The 16,412-nt window shown below is 40.2% G+C and overlaps 1 protein-coding gene across 3 annotated transcripts in view; it reads right to left on the bottom strand.

Annotated features, from left to right (window-relative positions):
• ARHGAP5 (Rho GTPase activating protein 5) overlaps nucleotides 1–16,049 on the bottom strand; it is a 46,602-nt gene extending 30,553 nt beyond the window's left edge. The window contains exons 1-3 of one of the 3 annotated variants that reach the window (XM_027878781.1): nucleotides 15,724–16,049; nucleotides 8,451–8,560; nucleotides 695–4,593 (exon numbers count right to left, since the gene is read on the bottom strand). In XM_027878781.1, the coding sequence (XP_027734582.1) occupies nucleotides 695–4,417 (3,723 nt within the window). In that variant the 5' untranslated portion in view covers nucleotides 4,418–4,593; nucleotides 8,451–8,560; nucleotides 15,724–16,049. The remainder of the gene's footprint in view (nucleotides 1–694; nucleotides 4,594–8,450; nucleotides 8,561–15,723) is intronic. The other 2 variants (XM_027878779.1, XM_027878780.1) reach the window with 2 other exon arrangements.
• Between the last annotated feature and the right edge of the window lie 363 nt (nucleotides 16,050–16,412).

Raw genomic sequence — 16,412 nt, 5'->3', positions numbered from 1 at the left:
TCCTTTCAGGGAGTTGTAGACAGTGATGAGATCTCCCTTGAGGCTCCTCCAGGTTAAACAACCCTAGATCCCTCAGCCCCTCCTCATAGGACTTGGGTTCAAGTCCCTTCACCAGCCTCGTTGCTCTTCTCTGGACCCGCTCCAGCACCTCAATATCCTTCCTGAACTGAGGGGCCCAGAACTGAACACAATACTCAAGGTGTGGCCTCACCAGCGCTGAGTACAGGGGAAGGATCACTTCCCTGCTCCTGCTGGCCACACTGTTCCTGATATAGGCCAGGATGCCATTGGCCGCCTTGGCCACCTGGACACACTGCTGGCTCATGTTCAGCTTCCTGTTGATCCAAACTCCCTTGTTGAACCTCATCCCGTTGGAATCAGACCATCTCTCCAGCTTGTCCAGGTCCCTCTAAAGAGCCCTCCTGCCTTCCAGCAGATCAACATGTCCCCTCAACTTCACATCATCTGCAAATTTGTCGACAGACGATCTGCTTAAGTAGACAGATGATCTCATTCCCTAAGGTTTGCTAGTTCCGAGCAACTTAATAGAGACTTGAGACAAAAATCAAACAATATTACATGAAAATTTTAAAGCACCGGTATCAATAATAGGGTGCAACTCTTGCATATTTTGACTCTTCCCTTTTTACAATGCATCAGAAGTTGTAAATAAAAGTTAAATCAACGGACTTACCTTCTTATCTTCTTTTACTTTGTGGGGTTTCTTTTTCATTTTTTTATCATCCAATTCTTGATCTGATGTAATAGCAGGGTTATCTATGCCACCCTTCCATGTTTCAACAGGTGAAAGAAGTGGATCTTCCTCACTTCCACGATGTCTTCCTTTTCTTTTAGTTTTAGAGGTGGTAAAAGCCTCATCATCACTTGCATCTGAATGTGTTCTTCTATAGTAAGATTTGGCTTTGCTGAACAGAGTCTTGGACTTGTATTTGTATTTTGAAGGCCTTCTTTCCCCATGACCTTTGGATACTCTATCAGCAAACCCATTTTCTTCCTCACCTTGGGTATTTATAACAATTGAGTTTCGAACTTTAATAATACGATTCTGACTATCATCTGGAACCGCATAGATATCGTCTGCAAAGCCTTTATGTTTGTAAATAGTGTCAATAGGTTCAGCATAGTTATCAGATTGGTCTATATCTTCTGGTGGTGCTGCAGGCACTCGAGAAGGTTGTTTCCTGGGGTTTTTGCCAATACCTGCCTCAATTGTTTTCAGGAGGTTAGGATCCAGTTTTTTCACATTTGTTCTTGGAACAAGTGGTTTCGGTTTTATCGGAGGAGGCACTTTATGGTTACGTTCATGGTCATGACAATTGATTGGTGTACTGTGAATAGGATATTCATTTCCTTCCAAATCCAATCGGTACTTTGAACGATCACTAGGTGCTGGGAGTAGCCTTACATCATCACCAATTGGACTGTAAGGTGGTGGTCCTTCAGCATCATCCTCCGAATCTGGGTAATTATAATCAAGGGAAGTTCCTCTTGGAGATCTTGGAAAAACATCTTCACTTGTATGCGTTGATTCCCTTGTGCTGTCTGACATGTAAGAACTTTCAATCATGTTTTTCTTCTCCAGTACATCACTGAAGAACAATGTGAAAACCTCAGTTTGACGATGATATTGAGACAATGAATATAAAGCTGTAAATTTAGCAGTAATTTCTGTTGCTATGTGTTCTCCTTCAGTCATGAGTTCCTTGATTGCTTCATTCTCAAAGAAGTCTGCCTGGCTATCAGTAACAGCCACCAACTGGACAGGAATCGTATCCTGAACTTCAGAAAGAAATGCCCGAAGCATTCCCATAGATGCCTTCCGCTTCGCAGAATACACCAGTATATATCCATGAACAAGTTCATCTTTCCTTACACCAATTGAAGAATGATATGACAATATAGTTATCTGTATTCGACGCCTCTTTTCACCTATTATTTTATCAAGCATCAAAGAATTATTCTGGCCAGCCTGAGCAGCACTACAGGAGTGAGAGTCAAGGAAAGGTGAAAGAATAAGATCCACACTGAACGGATCACCACACATGGCACACATGACAATCCTTAAGTCAGCTTCTGACAGATCTTTAATGGTGGGAACTGGACTTACAACATCAAAATTGTGTTTAACCGCTTCTAGTACTCCCCTCAGAGCTTGTTTTATTTGGGTCTCATTAAATTTGCGTGGATACGTACCAGCAGGCACATCTACAAAAGGACACTGTAACTTGTTCGCCAATTGCTGTCCCTGATGTCTCAGAATAGGCAGATTCTTGCTAACACTGTCCCTCTGGTTAGCCAATATTAATGTAAATGAAAGATTAGCCATATACTTGTCTCTCCTTATCTGAGATGCTTCAGCCCTTATTTTTGCAATGCACTCCCCAATAAAATTCAGCGATTCAATAGAGTTAAACACACAGAAACAACCGTGTGGTTTGAAAGTTGAGGTCCACAACTGAGTCAGCAGGTATGGGGATTTGGCATCAACTGGCCTAAGATCCAGTTCATATATTTTTCCATCTAAAGCATATTCATCATCAGTGGATTGTGTCCGAATTTCATTTGCCAATTCTTGTGCAAGGCCATCTTTGCCCAAAATGAAAAGATTGACTTTATCAATGTTGGCACTATCATGGTATAAATTTGAGCGGCCATGGTCTAGTTGCAGAAGACTGTTGGCAAGTAACTCCTCGACTTTTATGTCTGTGCAATTTTGGCCACTGAGACAGGTTTCTTTAGTTGGGTGATAAACAAATCCTATGTGTTTGAGCAGAAGAGATTCTCTATCAGGTGCAAGTTTCTGTAAAGCTTTGTATCTAGGTTCTTCACTCAGAACTGCGTGAATTTCACTCATTTTGTCTGTACTTGGTGTTGCATTAAGATCCAGGTCATAAAACAGTTCTGAATGTTCAAAAAGCATTTCCTGAAACTCCTCTTTGGCTTTTTCAACAATCTCCCTCTGATGCCTAGCATACACTTCCTTACTATCTGCATCAGTGATGTATTTGAATGCTTCGTCCTCCACCACAAAACATATAACTTCCTCCCATGGCTGTCCGGGTGAAATGAATTGGATTTTCTCAAGAGTTTTTTTGAATTTCTCCTTCATTTCAACCCTCCTTTTTTCTGATATGAGATGCTGCACATGGTTTTGATAAACTTTTTCTGCCTCTAGGGTAGTGAGAAGGTCAAACGGAATCCTTCTGTCATTCACTTTATCTATATGGTCAGTTTCATCCCAGGGCGTTTTTTCAAGCACTACAAAACAGGACTGGAAGTCAGGCCTTTTCTCCATTACCTTCAAGGCATCTGACCAGCTCAAGAGTTCAATTTCATCAAGATTTGATAAGAGAGTATTAAGAGCTCTTGGCAATGCATTAATGTATTCCTCTTTTCTCTTTCTAATATGTTCCTGTTTAAGCTGTTCTATGTGTTTTGAAAACGTATTTTTGGCCTTTTTAGTTCCTTCCAAATTTATGTACTCTTCATAATCAGGATGGTTTTTCAGTTTGTTACTAACAGTTTTCCAAGTTGCATGATAGTCTCTCACAGTTTGGACAAGTTTTTCAAACTTATCTGTTGCTGTAACAACAAGCTGTCTTTGAGTTTTATAGGCATCCAGATAGGGGATTATTTTAGGCTTACCACGAGTTTTATCCATCATCTGTACCAGTGCAGTAAAACATGTTTCAACATTGACATTAAATCTTGCCGATGTTTCCACTACCACAAGGTTCTTCTTATTTGAAGCAAAGGCCTGAACCTCTCGCAGATAATGATCCACACATTCATCACACTTTGTTGCTGCTATTATTATGGGTTTTTTAGATTTTGAGAGCTGGATATAGAGGTTATTCACAAATTTAAGTTGATCATCAAACTTCCTATTGCATCCTTGGCTTACATCAATGCACAATAAAAATCCATCTATGTTTAATTTCCCTTCAGGCATTTGTTTTTGCTCAAAGTCTTGCTCCAAGCCTAGCTGATCTGTGCAAATGTACATTAGTTTTTCTGCGGACTGCAGTTTGGAGGCAGCTGCACGTTTTATGTACGGTTGTAAATTCGTACTCCGATGAGGCAAGAAAGTCTGATCATCAATGAACTCAGTCTGTTCAATTACATGAATTCTGCACTCAATTCCATCCTCGCCACTTTGTGTTACGTCACCCCAGTACAAAAAGTGATCATTGTTAACAACTCTTCCTCCAAAGTCAATTGTGCTAAGCACAGAGGTATGCTCAGGATAATATTCATCTGCTTTCGAACGAACGAATCTATTGCACAAACATGACTTTCCAACTCCACAATTACCTTTATCCTTTTCAGTTCCAGACAGTCCAACAACACTAACAGCATAAGATGGGGGGCGTGGCTCTTTGTTTTTTGCCATCATAACTTTCCTCTCATCTTTTTGCAATTATCAAGGTAACTGTATGTGGTTTTCATTCTGGAAAAGTTCCTACAAATTTAAATTGTATATCCAGGGTTCCAGAAAGAGCTTTCAGTTGTTACTGCTTCAGCTTGTCATTGAGAGAACATCAGATAATCAGGATGAGGGTGATCATCTTCCTAAAAAATACAAAGAGGAAAAAAAAAAACAACTTAAAGATTGCAGGTATTTCTTTGGAATATTCATGAGAGATAAGAGATTTTAAGAAGCACTTTTGCTTGCTCACCCTGATTTTCTGTGTACATGAAAGCTCTACAACTACTTTAAATGATATCTTAAATTTGTAATTCATTCATGTTAAAGCTATTTATACTACAAATTTAAAAGTAAACAGGTTTTAAGCACAATTTAGTAATAGCTCATCACCTATTTTGATGGGTAATCAGCATACTTCTAAAAAAAAGAAAACCCACACCCAAACCCCCAAATTACTGTTTTCCTTCCTAGCTTATGAATACTAAGCACTAAAAAGCATTTTCAACTATAATAAATACAACATAACAATTCTAAACCAAACCAAATATTCACATACTTCTGTTTACACTCATGTTTTCACCAGATATCAGGCTTAATTTGCATGAATAACACTACTTTTATGTACATTTGTAGGCCTGGGCTTAGATTGCAGAAAAGAAAATTTCAAAATAAGAAGCTGTAAAAGCAGGCAATTGGCCACATAGCTAAAGTGCTACCTATTTGCAGAAGTAAACTACTTTATTTGCATACTAATAATAAACTCCTTTTAAGAAGTTTCTAACTTGAATTCTACAGAAAAACACAAATATCATCATACAAATACTAAAAGTAAGACTTACGTATGAGATTTTAAGACTACAATGTGTCATTGCTTCTGTCTCTACAAAAAAACCCAAAACTTTTTATTAGCTGTAAAAAACTATTATATCTACATTCAGACTTCCACAGAATTATTACAAGACTCCAGTGGCTTTACTGAAGCTGTTGTCAAGTGTAACAATTACCATTAACTCTTAGTTATTAATTAGAAAACTTTGCACACATACTGCAAATAGAAAGATACTGGTTTAGAAACAATTACATTATGAGGAAAACTTAAAATCGAATGGTCGAATGACTGGGCCCAGCAGTTTGTGATCAATGGCATGAAATCTAGTTGGGGAGCAGTAACTAGATGTACTAGAGCCAGTACTGGGTCCAATATTGTTCAAAATCTTCATTAATTACTTGGACGATGGAGGGGAATGTACCCTCAGCAAGTTCACTGGTGACAAAATTGGAGTCGTGGCTGATACAGTCCCTGCACCCAGGGAGGAACAACCCCAGGTACCAGTATATGCTGAGAGCCACCAGTTGGAAAGAGCTGTACAGAACAGGGTCTGGGGATTTCAGCAGACACCAACACAAGCCAGCAGTGTGCACTTGTGGCAAAAAAAGGCTAACATTAGCATTAGCCATGGGCAGCATTAGCCAAAGTATTGCCAACAGATCAAGGTAGGTGAACCTTCCCCCCTTGGCAACACTGTAGCCACTGAGGCACTGTGTGCAGATCTACAGTACAAGAGAGATACAGAGCTACTGGAGAAAGTGACCCCTGCACTAACCCCATTAAAGCACTACAGCGTCTCTCACTTAAGGAAAAGCTGGGAGAACTGGGACTGTTTAGCCTGGCAAGGAGAAGGCTCAGGGGAGATCTCATCAATCTGTACAAATACTTGGAGGAAAGGTGCAAAGAAGGCAGAGCCAGACTCTTTTCAGTAGTGCCCAAGGACAGGACAGGAGAAAATGGGCACAGACTAAAATACAGAAGGTGCCATATGAATATCAGGAAACACTTTTTTGAGTAGAAGGGTGACTGAGCACTGGTCTGATTTGTCCAGAAAGGTTGTAAAGAATCCTGCATTAGAGATATTCAAAAGTCACCTAGATGTAGGTCTGGGCAACCTGCCCTAGGTGACCCTGCTTGAGCAGGGAGCCTGGACATCCAGAGATCTCTTCCAATCTACACTGTTCCACATTCTGTGAAAATATTTTGGTAAAATATTTTTCCCATTTTCTTGGTAAAAAGACAGCTATCACATGGCACTATAAATGACAGGTACTGTCATTTATTCCTGTACTGAACATAACCTGCTTTTACATTACACAATGTATGTAAACAAACCTTTAAACAGTCCTTTTAAGAAGAGTATAACAAGCATCAATACTGAAATTTTAGTCTCAATATCTCAGCTGTGTTATATACTTTGTCATTCTTAGCAACAATTTGTTAAGGGTTCAGTTTAAAATGTGTAGAGTCTGGCAGCCAAACAGCTCTCAAAATCTCCTTTAATACCAGCAAAACTAATTCACAAGTGCTAAAATATATCTGAGCTTGAAGGCATGCAGCAGTAGAAGTATTTGTATCACTAAAAATTGTAAGAGAGGATAAAAATATTGAAATCTTTAGTATCTTGTTTATAGAAACAACTCCCAGCCAACTTACTAACACCCAGAAATGGAAAACCAGTGTTCTGACCAGAAACATAGTATATATGTAACTACATTTGTAACGAAATTATTAAACCAAACAATAAAATAAAAACCACACACACAGACAGCTTTCAGTTATAAAAATTAGTCAAGGAAAGTACCTTTTTTTAGAAAAAACACGAATACATTTCATTTAAAAATGCAAAGGAAAAATCCAATTTTTATACTCAAGAGCTTCTACATTGCAAGAACTAAAACTTTTATGCTGTATTTTTGAGTTTTTTTTTTAAATCACGTTATTTAAAGACATATTCAGAAAAAAGAACTTGTAAATTTTGTTTTCCGCTGTTTCCACTGTGTTTATTATATCCAAACTACAGCATTTGGAACTAATAGAAAATGGCTCTGGGAACAAAAATACTTAGCAAAAGTAACATCCTTTACAAGCCACTATTTATATCACTACAAATAAACCCACTGTTTTCTTTCTAAAGCAAAGCTTACCATAGTAGCATCATTCACACTGTTAGAACGAGAAGTTTATTCAACATTTTCACCATAAAATGTTTTCTGTTTGCCACAGCACAATACAGATGTGATGTGGAATAAACACAAAAATCTTCCTCCATAGGATTATTTTATTTCATCAGGAAGACATTGTCAAATTGCAATTAGTTTATAAGAAACAATCAATATTCTCATATACTCCACATCCTCACGTAGCAGAGGTTGTTCCTCCTCCATCTATAAAATGTCTTGTTAAATCAATATATTTTTAAGTGAGTAAGTACAAAGAGTAAGGTGAAATGGGACACTGAAAAAGGGAAAACAAACACATCAGTCTCTCACAAAGTTTCTGACATGGAAGATTTTCACCATACTGAGAGCTGAATCACTGCAGATATTTAAAACCAGTGTGGTTTTCCTTTTTTTTTAATAAAGTTTCTACTTCACACTGATTGTACAAAGTAAAGTCACAGACAAAATCTAAGTTAATTAAGTAATAAAACTGGTAAAAATCTGACATTATAATGGCTTCGCATTTAATACGTAATCATCATTAAATTGCTCCCAAAATGGAAGCTTTTCTATTTCACTATACCACTAATGCAAAGGTACTTTATGGTTTTGTACAGTTTTAAAGTATACACACTGGAAATTCATGGTAAGTTAGTTCCATTATCTTACTTCAATCTGCCTAATTCAATTATAACAAATTGTAAACACTACGAGTCATTACTTCACCTCCCCCTCTCCATCTTTGTTACAGATTCAAAGGAGGGGTTGTTTGATTTCCCCAATTTTAATCTTAAATTTCATCTCTTCTGAAAATTCTGAAGAAACTCAGAAGATACAAAGTATATGACATCACAGGAAGAATATCTGACCATCTACAGATAAACCACAGGACCTTGTCTCTAAGGACTTCTGCATTTCCAAAAGCAGTTACAAAGAAAATAAGGTGTAGCATCTTGTACTTATTCCCCCACATCTCCCCTTAAACACAACGCCTAAAGTCCAAACTTACCCTTAGGAAAAAAAGGTGCAAAGCAAGATGGTTATTATCCTGCTGTGATCTTCCTGCAGTGATGTCACACATTTAAACAGTGCCCTTCAGTAAGTCCTTCCCTGAGGGATCTGAAAGCAAAAAGTAAGAATCATTAAAAGTTTCAATTTTATGAAAGCAGAAGCAGCAATCAGAGAGGGTACAACATTTCACCTATGCATGAGGATCATTTTCCACATTTTAAAGCCATAAACAAAACTCAAGAGCTCAAGCTGGTCTTCCTCTAGGTTTAGAGGGTTTAAATCCTGTAACCATCTATTAATATTTGAGATAGAGGACACTTCTTAAGCAACACGGATTTAAAGTTCAAGTTGGTATTTTAACAATACCTAACTTGCAGAAGCCTCTTCTGAAAAAAACTAATAGTTTTTCAGATAACAGACAAAATGTGAGATATAAAAATCATTAATCACTTGTAGAATAATTTAGAATTCTAAACTATCTAGAACACAGTTTTCTAAGATGAAGTTGGCATAGTCTGTAAGTACAAAATATATGAAACTCATCTAATTACATGTACATATATTTTACTTCTAGAAAAAAGTACTACCTCAGAACCCTTTCACGTGTACTATAGCATTTCTACATTAAAAGGTCTCATAAACTGGGACAAATTAGATATTGAAAGTATAATCATATTTCAAGATTTTTAATTCTCAACTAGGATCCAAATTATTAGTATAACTTTGTTAACTGTTGATTTTACTGCAGGGATGCTACTGTGAAGTAACCAAAAACGGAACTCTGTTCTTCCCTTCGCATACACAAAAAACTCAAGACTTTGCTGGGCCAGCAATGCACATATTATGATGCAGAAAAGGACAGGAACTTGAGGCACTTGCAGTGGATCATTATGTAAGCTATTTTTAACTAAGGAAAGGTATAATTTTTAAGCAAGATGCAGCACCATGCTATGTATGTGCTAAATATTACATCAAAATGGTACAGCAGAGCTTTTTCTTGTTTTGCAATTTACAATTATATTATTAGTAATTCCATCTTACTGTGAAATAATATAACTAGCTGAAGAAGTCTAAGCTTTATTAAATTCTCTTTTGGACAAAAAATGTTTGGCTATACTAATAAACAATATACACTGTAACTAATACTAAAATAGTAACTCATCTTGTGGTACCAAATAGCACTAAAATCAATAGGCACAGGTCATCAGTCCTGCATTAAGCCTAGCCGGGCTACAGTGCTAAATTCTATCACCTGAAAGAGAAGACAGGAGGTCTTTACCTGCCCTTACCTCCTAGCTGTGACACTCCTTTATGTCCACAGCTAGAGCAGAGCAGACAGCCACTCATGAGGAAACAGACTACAGGACTCTGAAGAACCCAGTATGTGAAAGAGCAGACAGAGGGAGAGAAAAGCATCTCTGCCGGCAAGAATGCATCTGGGGCCTGGGGGACATTGCCACTAGAGAAAGGTCAAAGACAGGCCCCCACAAGATCAGTCACAAGCATTAAGAGGCCAGAGAAAGTCTGATTTTCAAACATGCGCTTCCTGAAGTCTTCTGAGATGAATTCTAAACATTAGAATAGAATGCCTTATTATTAGCAAGTAATAAATACTGGAACAGTTAATCACCTATCATTATTTAGTAATTGTGGCTGCACAGGGACTTGTAGATGGGCCCATAGTCAAGATAATCACTTACAGATAAATACTCTGAATATTTCTCAATACCTTCCAAATTTGTTTTAAGAATCTAAAAATGTTTTAGACCTAACATGGCTGAAGCCAACATGTTGTCTGAAAGAGTCTACAGAATTGCTTATGACCATCAACTATTTAAGCAGTTGCCAACAGGGAAAATAAAGAGTGTTTTCCCTGAGTCCTTTACTCACTCTGTAGTGTTGTCTAGACACAACAGTTTATGGATCAGTATTTTCCAGGGTTAGTTCCAATTACCACAGTCTTGCCATAGAGTTTGTAAATTACCTGGCTAAGTAAAGAAAAGCACACATGAATAAAAGGGCCATCACAGCCTAGTCTGCTTTGCAGGGTATTCAAATACAGCAACAGAAAGTTACTGCGACCTCTGCAGCAGTTTACAAAGTAAATTCAAACACAATTCACTGAAATGGTTTGGAGTCTGAAAGCACTGTGCATTCATAATATCAAGGACCGTGACTCCAAGAGAGTAACAGCTCTGGATTCAGGTTACTGCTGACACTAAGTTTGTATACCGAGTCATTTCTCACTTCATACTTTTTGAGAACCAAAACTTGGCATTGGAAAATATTTAGTAGAGTACCCAAATTCCCTATTAGTACATCAGTAACTATAGCTCTATCCAAAACATGACAGAATAACAATTCAATTGTTTTCCCTTCGACAATCAGTTTAAAAAAAATTATGTTGATATACCTTAATGTACTGTTGTCATTTCTCATTCAGTATTTACCAAGAGTTACCTTTTTCACTCAAACGAGCATAAGAAATCTTCCCTTCAAATGAAAATCCTTTGTAGAAATGAAACCAGATACAGAGTACACCAATGTCACCTTATTAACAATTTCAAATCACCTAAGTCTGCTGAGGTCCTAATACTTAATGTGTCCCTTGCTCTTTACTCATACGCCAATATTCTTGCCTTCACAAGTGCTGGTAGCCTTAATTAAGTAACAGTACCTGAAATCTTATTTATAAATAAAGGTAAATACAACACTCTCTGGTAAAATTATGTAAGTATCAGCCAACATGTGAAAAAAATTATCCAGATTGCTTATTAGAAAGTAAGCTCAATAAGGCAACAAGATAGTAAAGGTCAGTATCTTGAAACACCTCCAGTAGTGATACTGTGACTGAAAAGGAATATAGCTTAACTGGATTAATCATGCTAGGTAAATGAAGGATGAGAATGGATTACTCCAACCGTTGTTGAATTCAGATTTGTTTAGTACAACAGCAACTACTATCCCTAAGGGAGTTCTGTAGCCTAGATAATTCTTTGCATACAAAAGTAAAGTAATCAATTTATTTAACCAAAAAAAAAAAAAAGCCCAACTGCCCAACTTTATATTACAATATTTTAAAGCAAAATGGGGAAACTGTGTTTAAAAAAAGAAATTCAAAGCTCCTAGTTTCTACTAAGTTCACTAAATGTCTTCTATCAATAACAAAACACTGCAGACCACCAGAGTATTACCCAAAGTTAAATCAGGGTATAAACATTATTTCTAAATTCAAAACAAATCATTCTTTAGCTGGAATCTAGCAAGCCAGAGGCATCTATTATCATTGTTGCCCTCCACAGGAAAAAACAAACAAACAAGCAAAACAAAAACACACCAATCTAAATAACTGAGATCAGGGTACAATAAACAGGCAAACTGAAAAGGTTCAAATTATCAGCACTGCAGTATTCTGAACTCAGGCCTCTCAAGTTACTTATCTTCAGATTTCTGAATACCTGAAAGCACTCAGAATAGGTTCAAAGCCTGTATTTTAACAGGAAAGGACACAGTGCAAGTTTACAGGGAAAATAAACTCTTAATTCTTTTTGCAAAAGATAACCTCCTACCAAAGATATGCATAGTGCTCAGAGAAGTTTCTCAGGGCAAGACTACCTGATCAGGCATATTTACAGAGTTACTCAGGAAGAACACAAAAGAAGTAATGGAGAAATTTTACAAAGCCAATTCATCAAAGAAGTTGTAAAAATAGAAGAAAGAAAAAGAAGCAGATGATAAAGGACAGAACAAGGTAAGGACAGAAAAGGGGCTAAAATGCCTTTTGGGGGGAGGAGGCGGGGGGAGAAGAAAAATTTAAATCCTGGTAGCAGCTACTTCAACTCATTTCACTGATCCACATATCCAGATCATTTCACATTATTTACTTCATGAGTAACTGCAGTATAGAAGACAGGACTCACCACCATGGAGTTCTGAGACTTAATTCAAACAGTAGTTTATTGTTTGACCCTGTACGAGTCATATGTGTCATTTCTAACTGTGTAAGATGACAACACTGGTTATCCACTTTTTAAAACTATGAAATAAGCAAGGGAAAAGGAATAATATGCAGCAAATAATATTCTGCATGATAATTAGCCAATGTAAATAAATTAATGCCAAAACACGACAATATACACATTTCCAAAAAATTTTGCATGCAGGTATTGGTTTTGCTTTTTAAAGCAAACATTCTTCTGTCATGTTTGTATGTCAACTGAAGCAGAGTTGCAAAAATGCGTGGGAATGCCAACTCAAAAAAACAACTCTTATTTACCACAAGATGTAGTGTGCAGAACCAGCCACAGATTAATTATTTCAGCTTCCAATAGGTGTTAAGTGACTAGAAAAACACAGTTAGCATGCAAATTCAAACTAACTTCATGAGGATTGTTTCAGATTTTCCTAGGAGGAATTTTCAACTCGTTTTTCTTTAAATATTTCACTGAAACTGTAAATATAAGGAAGTGATGAGAGGGTTCAAATAATAATCTATAAAACGTAATAGTCTTCCAACTCACGCTGACCTTTAGGTTAAAAATTCTCAGAGTAAAAAAGAAAAAAACCAACAAATAACCGAAGTGATTAAGAAGTGATTACGAGTTGTGTGTGCCCATTAGGAGAGAAATAACACAGATGCGGGGAGGCGGGGGGAATGCTGGCGTTCCTAGGACACAATTCCCAGTGTTACTGGGACCCCCTGGAACGAACCTTCCAGTGGGAGTCCCGAGTTGCGCGGAGTCCTGGAAGGGCAGGAGGCGCGGGGCGGCCCCGGGAGCGCCGCGCGGACAAAGCCCCCTAGCGGCGCGAGCCCGCGGCAGGCCCCTCTGGACAGCATTCCTTCCTTATCACCGAGCAGGAATGCACCACGGGCTTCACTCGCACAGCTACGTCATGGCCAGAAATGTGCCTGTTTTCAGCCTGCTCACCGACGTCACCGTGCCAGCAGAACTCAGCGACGGATATTTGGCTTCACAAACTTCCATTCTCTCAGCGAAGGTCAGAGGGTGTCACCCCCAAAGAATGCCTGATGCATGGAATCCTAGGAAAACATCATGTAGTAGTCTACTAAACATAGGGGAGTATTCTGAAGTTTAATGCAAAATGTTCCTGAAGGATGCCAGTACATGGGATTTTATCTTGTGTCAAGAAAGGACTTTTGGAAGCCTTAAGATATCATCAACATCCTTTTAATATCTTTATTAAACAGAATAGAATTATTTTTGTACCATCTACTCAAATAACAAGTCCCAACAGGGAAACTTACACAGAACAATCTATTATTATGATCAGTGCTTTTCTTTTCTATGAAGTCTGGACATGGAAAAAAACACCTACAGCTTTAGGAAACCATATTTTATCTTTAGTTTGAAAAACATGTGAAGCATTTGATTCTGTTACTGCTAAATATAGCATTTTAAAAGAATTAAGTCTGAGCCTAAAGTATTTAATTGGATTGTGTTACACATGCAACACCTTAGCTAAAGTAAAGTCCAATACCAGGGAGTGGTAGGCATCTGGCTGCAATTATTTACAATTTTACAATGGCAGCTGCTGTAGATAGGGATACTTTTTTTAAAAAAAGAAAAAAAAAAAAGCATGCTACTTCAGTTCTGTATGTTATGAGCTTAAAAGCAACTTATACTAAAATAAGCTAGTGATAATGTAACAAACACTTAAACAATTCTGATACTTTAATACTACAGACTTTTTTAAAAAACTACGTATTTGCATCATATTTCCTAAGCTCTAGCAACACTGAGTTTTGGTAGAGTACTATAAATAGAATTTTAAGAATTTTAATACTTCTTAAAACCAACTTTCAAAGCAGCAAAAAAATGAAAATAAACCCTTATTAAAAATGTACCTGAATGAATATTTGTAATATCCTTGTTTTAGATACATACTATAAATAAACATGGGTTTTATCAGAAGGCTGTTAACTCTGGTCACTGATGTCACTGCTGAAAACAACTGTCATGCCAAAGAACCTTCAGAAGGTAAGACAGCCCAGTTGAAGAAAAAAAAGTCACCTATTAACTCCTCATTCATTTATAAAATAAGTATACAGGCATCAGGGCTGCAACTGGCTTCAATGCACAGGTTTAAAATGGACGTCCAATTGACCAGCAAATGCTGGTCTCTCTTTACTGCTTTTACTCTGCAGTGTAGAGTTTTCAAATTTCTGTCAAGGATCTTTATTAAGAAAAAAAATCCTCCAGTTTCTGCATGGCAGTAAAGAATACACACATACCCCCACAGGCCTATTTTGGTCTACATTAAAAACGTTTCCCTCCTACTTATTAAGGAAATATTCCACGCTGATACGAAAAGCAATACAGGAGAGGGCTAAAGAGGGGGGTACAGAGGGGTGGGGTGTATTATCGGGAGAAGGTGACAAGTATGTCTTCCTTCAATAACTATACGGTCCTGCTTCTACTTCTAATTAAAACAGTGGTTTATATTCCTTATGTCCTATATTTACAACATTACGGCATTATATCTCTATGTCTCTGGTGATTCCCTTGGGTGGAGAGAGTCTAAAGGTTATGCTGGTTTAAGGGATTCAAAATGCTTGCAAGCTGCACCACTGCAACTGACTACCCTATTCCAAAGCCTTAAAATCCACCTGGTGGAAAAACAGAAATGCACACATTATTAGGAGAGTGAAGTTTTATGAAATTTAATATCGAGCAATATTTGAAGGTGAAAGGAAGGAGGAGACGAATGGACAAGTGTTCAAATTTACAAGAGGAGGGAAAGAACAGAAAAGGTGCGAATGAGCAGGGGGTAATGAGGAGGAAAAGAAGTACGGAGAAAGGAGAAAAGGGGAGCGGGAATGTAGTGAGAATGGAAAAAAGGAGGAAGCTGAACGAGTAGGGAGAAGAAGGGAATGAGGAAGGAAGAAGAGAGGAGCAGGGAAGCTCCCCTTCCTGCCTTCCTCCCTCCCTGAAGAGCCGTGACCAGCTGGCAGCCTCGTACAGCAGGCTCAGACCCTCCCATTGCTCAGGCCTTCATCACCTGTCTGGGACCAGGCGCTCCGCTCCTGCCCCTGCTGCCTCCCCTGCGGGCCGGCGGTGCGGGGGGGCCGTGCGGGGGCGCGGGGCCGGTCCCGCTCCGCACGCGGCCCCAGCCCCGCGCTGGGCACGCAGCGCCCGCCGCGCCTCGGGGGCTGCGGCCGCTCCTCCCCCGCTCCCTCCGCCTGCCGGCCCGGCCGCCCCGCTCCGCTCCGGGCCGGGCCGGCTCCCACGGGACCGCATTCCTGCCCTCACCTCGCGCCGTCGGGATCCGGCTCCTCGGCGGCGGCGGGAGCGGCAGCATTCCCGGGACGCTCTCTCCACGCCGGCGCCCCCGGCGGCTTCTCCTCCCCGCGGGGCTCTCTCCGCTCTCCGGCCCGCAGCTCCCGAGCGCTCCCGGCCGCCGCAGCCCCGTCCCGTCTGTCCGCTGCCTCCCCGGCGCTCCCGGCTCAGTAATGGCGGCCGCCGAGCCTCCCCGGCTCTCGCTTGGCTGACGGAGTCTCTCTCTCCCCCAACTTTACCTCAGCAGCTTCCCTCCCCTCCCCCCTCCCTCCCGCCGCCGCGGCTCAGCGCGCGCCCGCCCGGCCAGCTGCGCGTGCGCGGGGAAGAGCCTCTTCCTGCTGCCGCTGGATTCCCTGGGAAGCCTGGGAGAGCGCGCGCGGACAGCCGCCAGCTGCGCGCGCACGCGCGCCGCCCCGCCCCCCCCTCCCCTGCCCGGCCCCGGCGGGCGCGCGCGCGTGGGGCGCCCCGCTCGTGCCCAGGTGGCCGCGCGGGGAGCGCGGGGAGCCGGGAGCTGGAAAATCGGGGTTCGAGTCCCGCCTGCGACAGCCGGGATGCCGCCGTGGCCCAGCGTGAGCGGCGCGCAGGCGGCCACGGGCTTGATCCCGCGCCATCGGCCCGCCGAAGGGACGGAGACCGGCGGGGCGCGGCCTCAGCTTACACCC

Source organism: Empidonax traillii, unplaced genomic scaffold, assembly GCF_003031625.1.
Source record: "Empidonax traillii isolate 1590-97213 ecotype Southwest subspecies unplaced genomic scaffold, ASM303162v1 scaffold45:size3623477, whole genome shotgun sequence".
In the NCBI taxonomy this organism is placed as follows: domain Eukaryota; kingdom Metazoa; phylum Chordata; class Aves; order Passeriformes; family Tyrannidae; genus Empidonax; species Empidonax traillii.
Note: the sequence above shows the minus strand (reverse complement) of the source record. Positions and strands in the feature narration are given on the sequence as shown.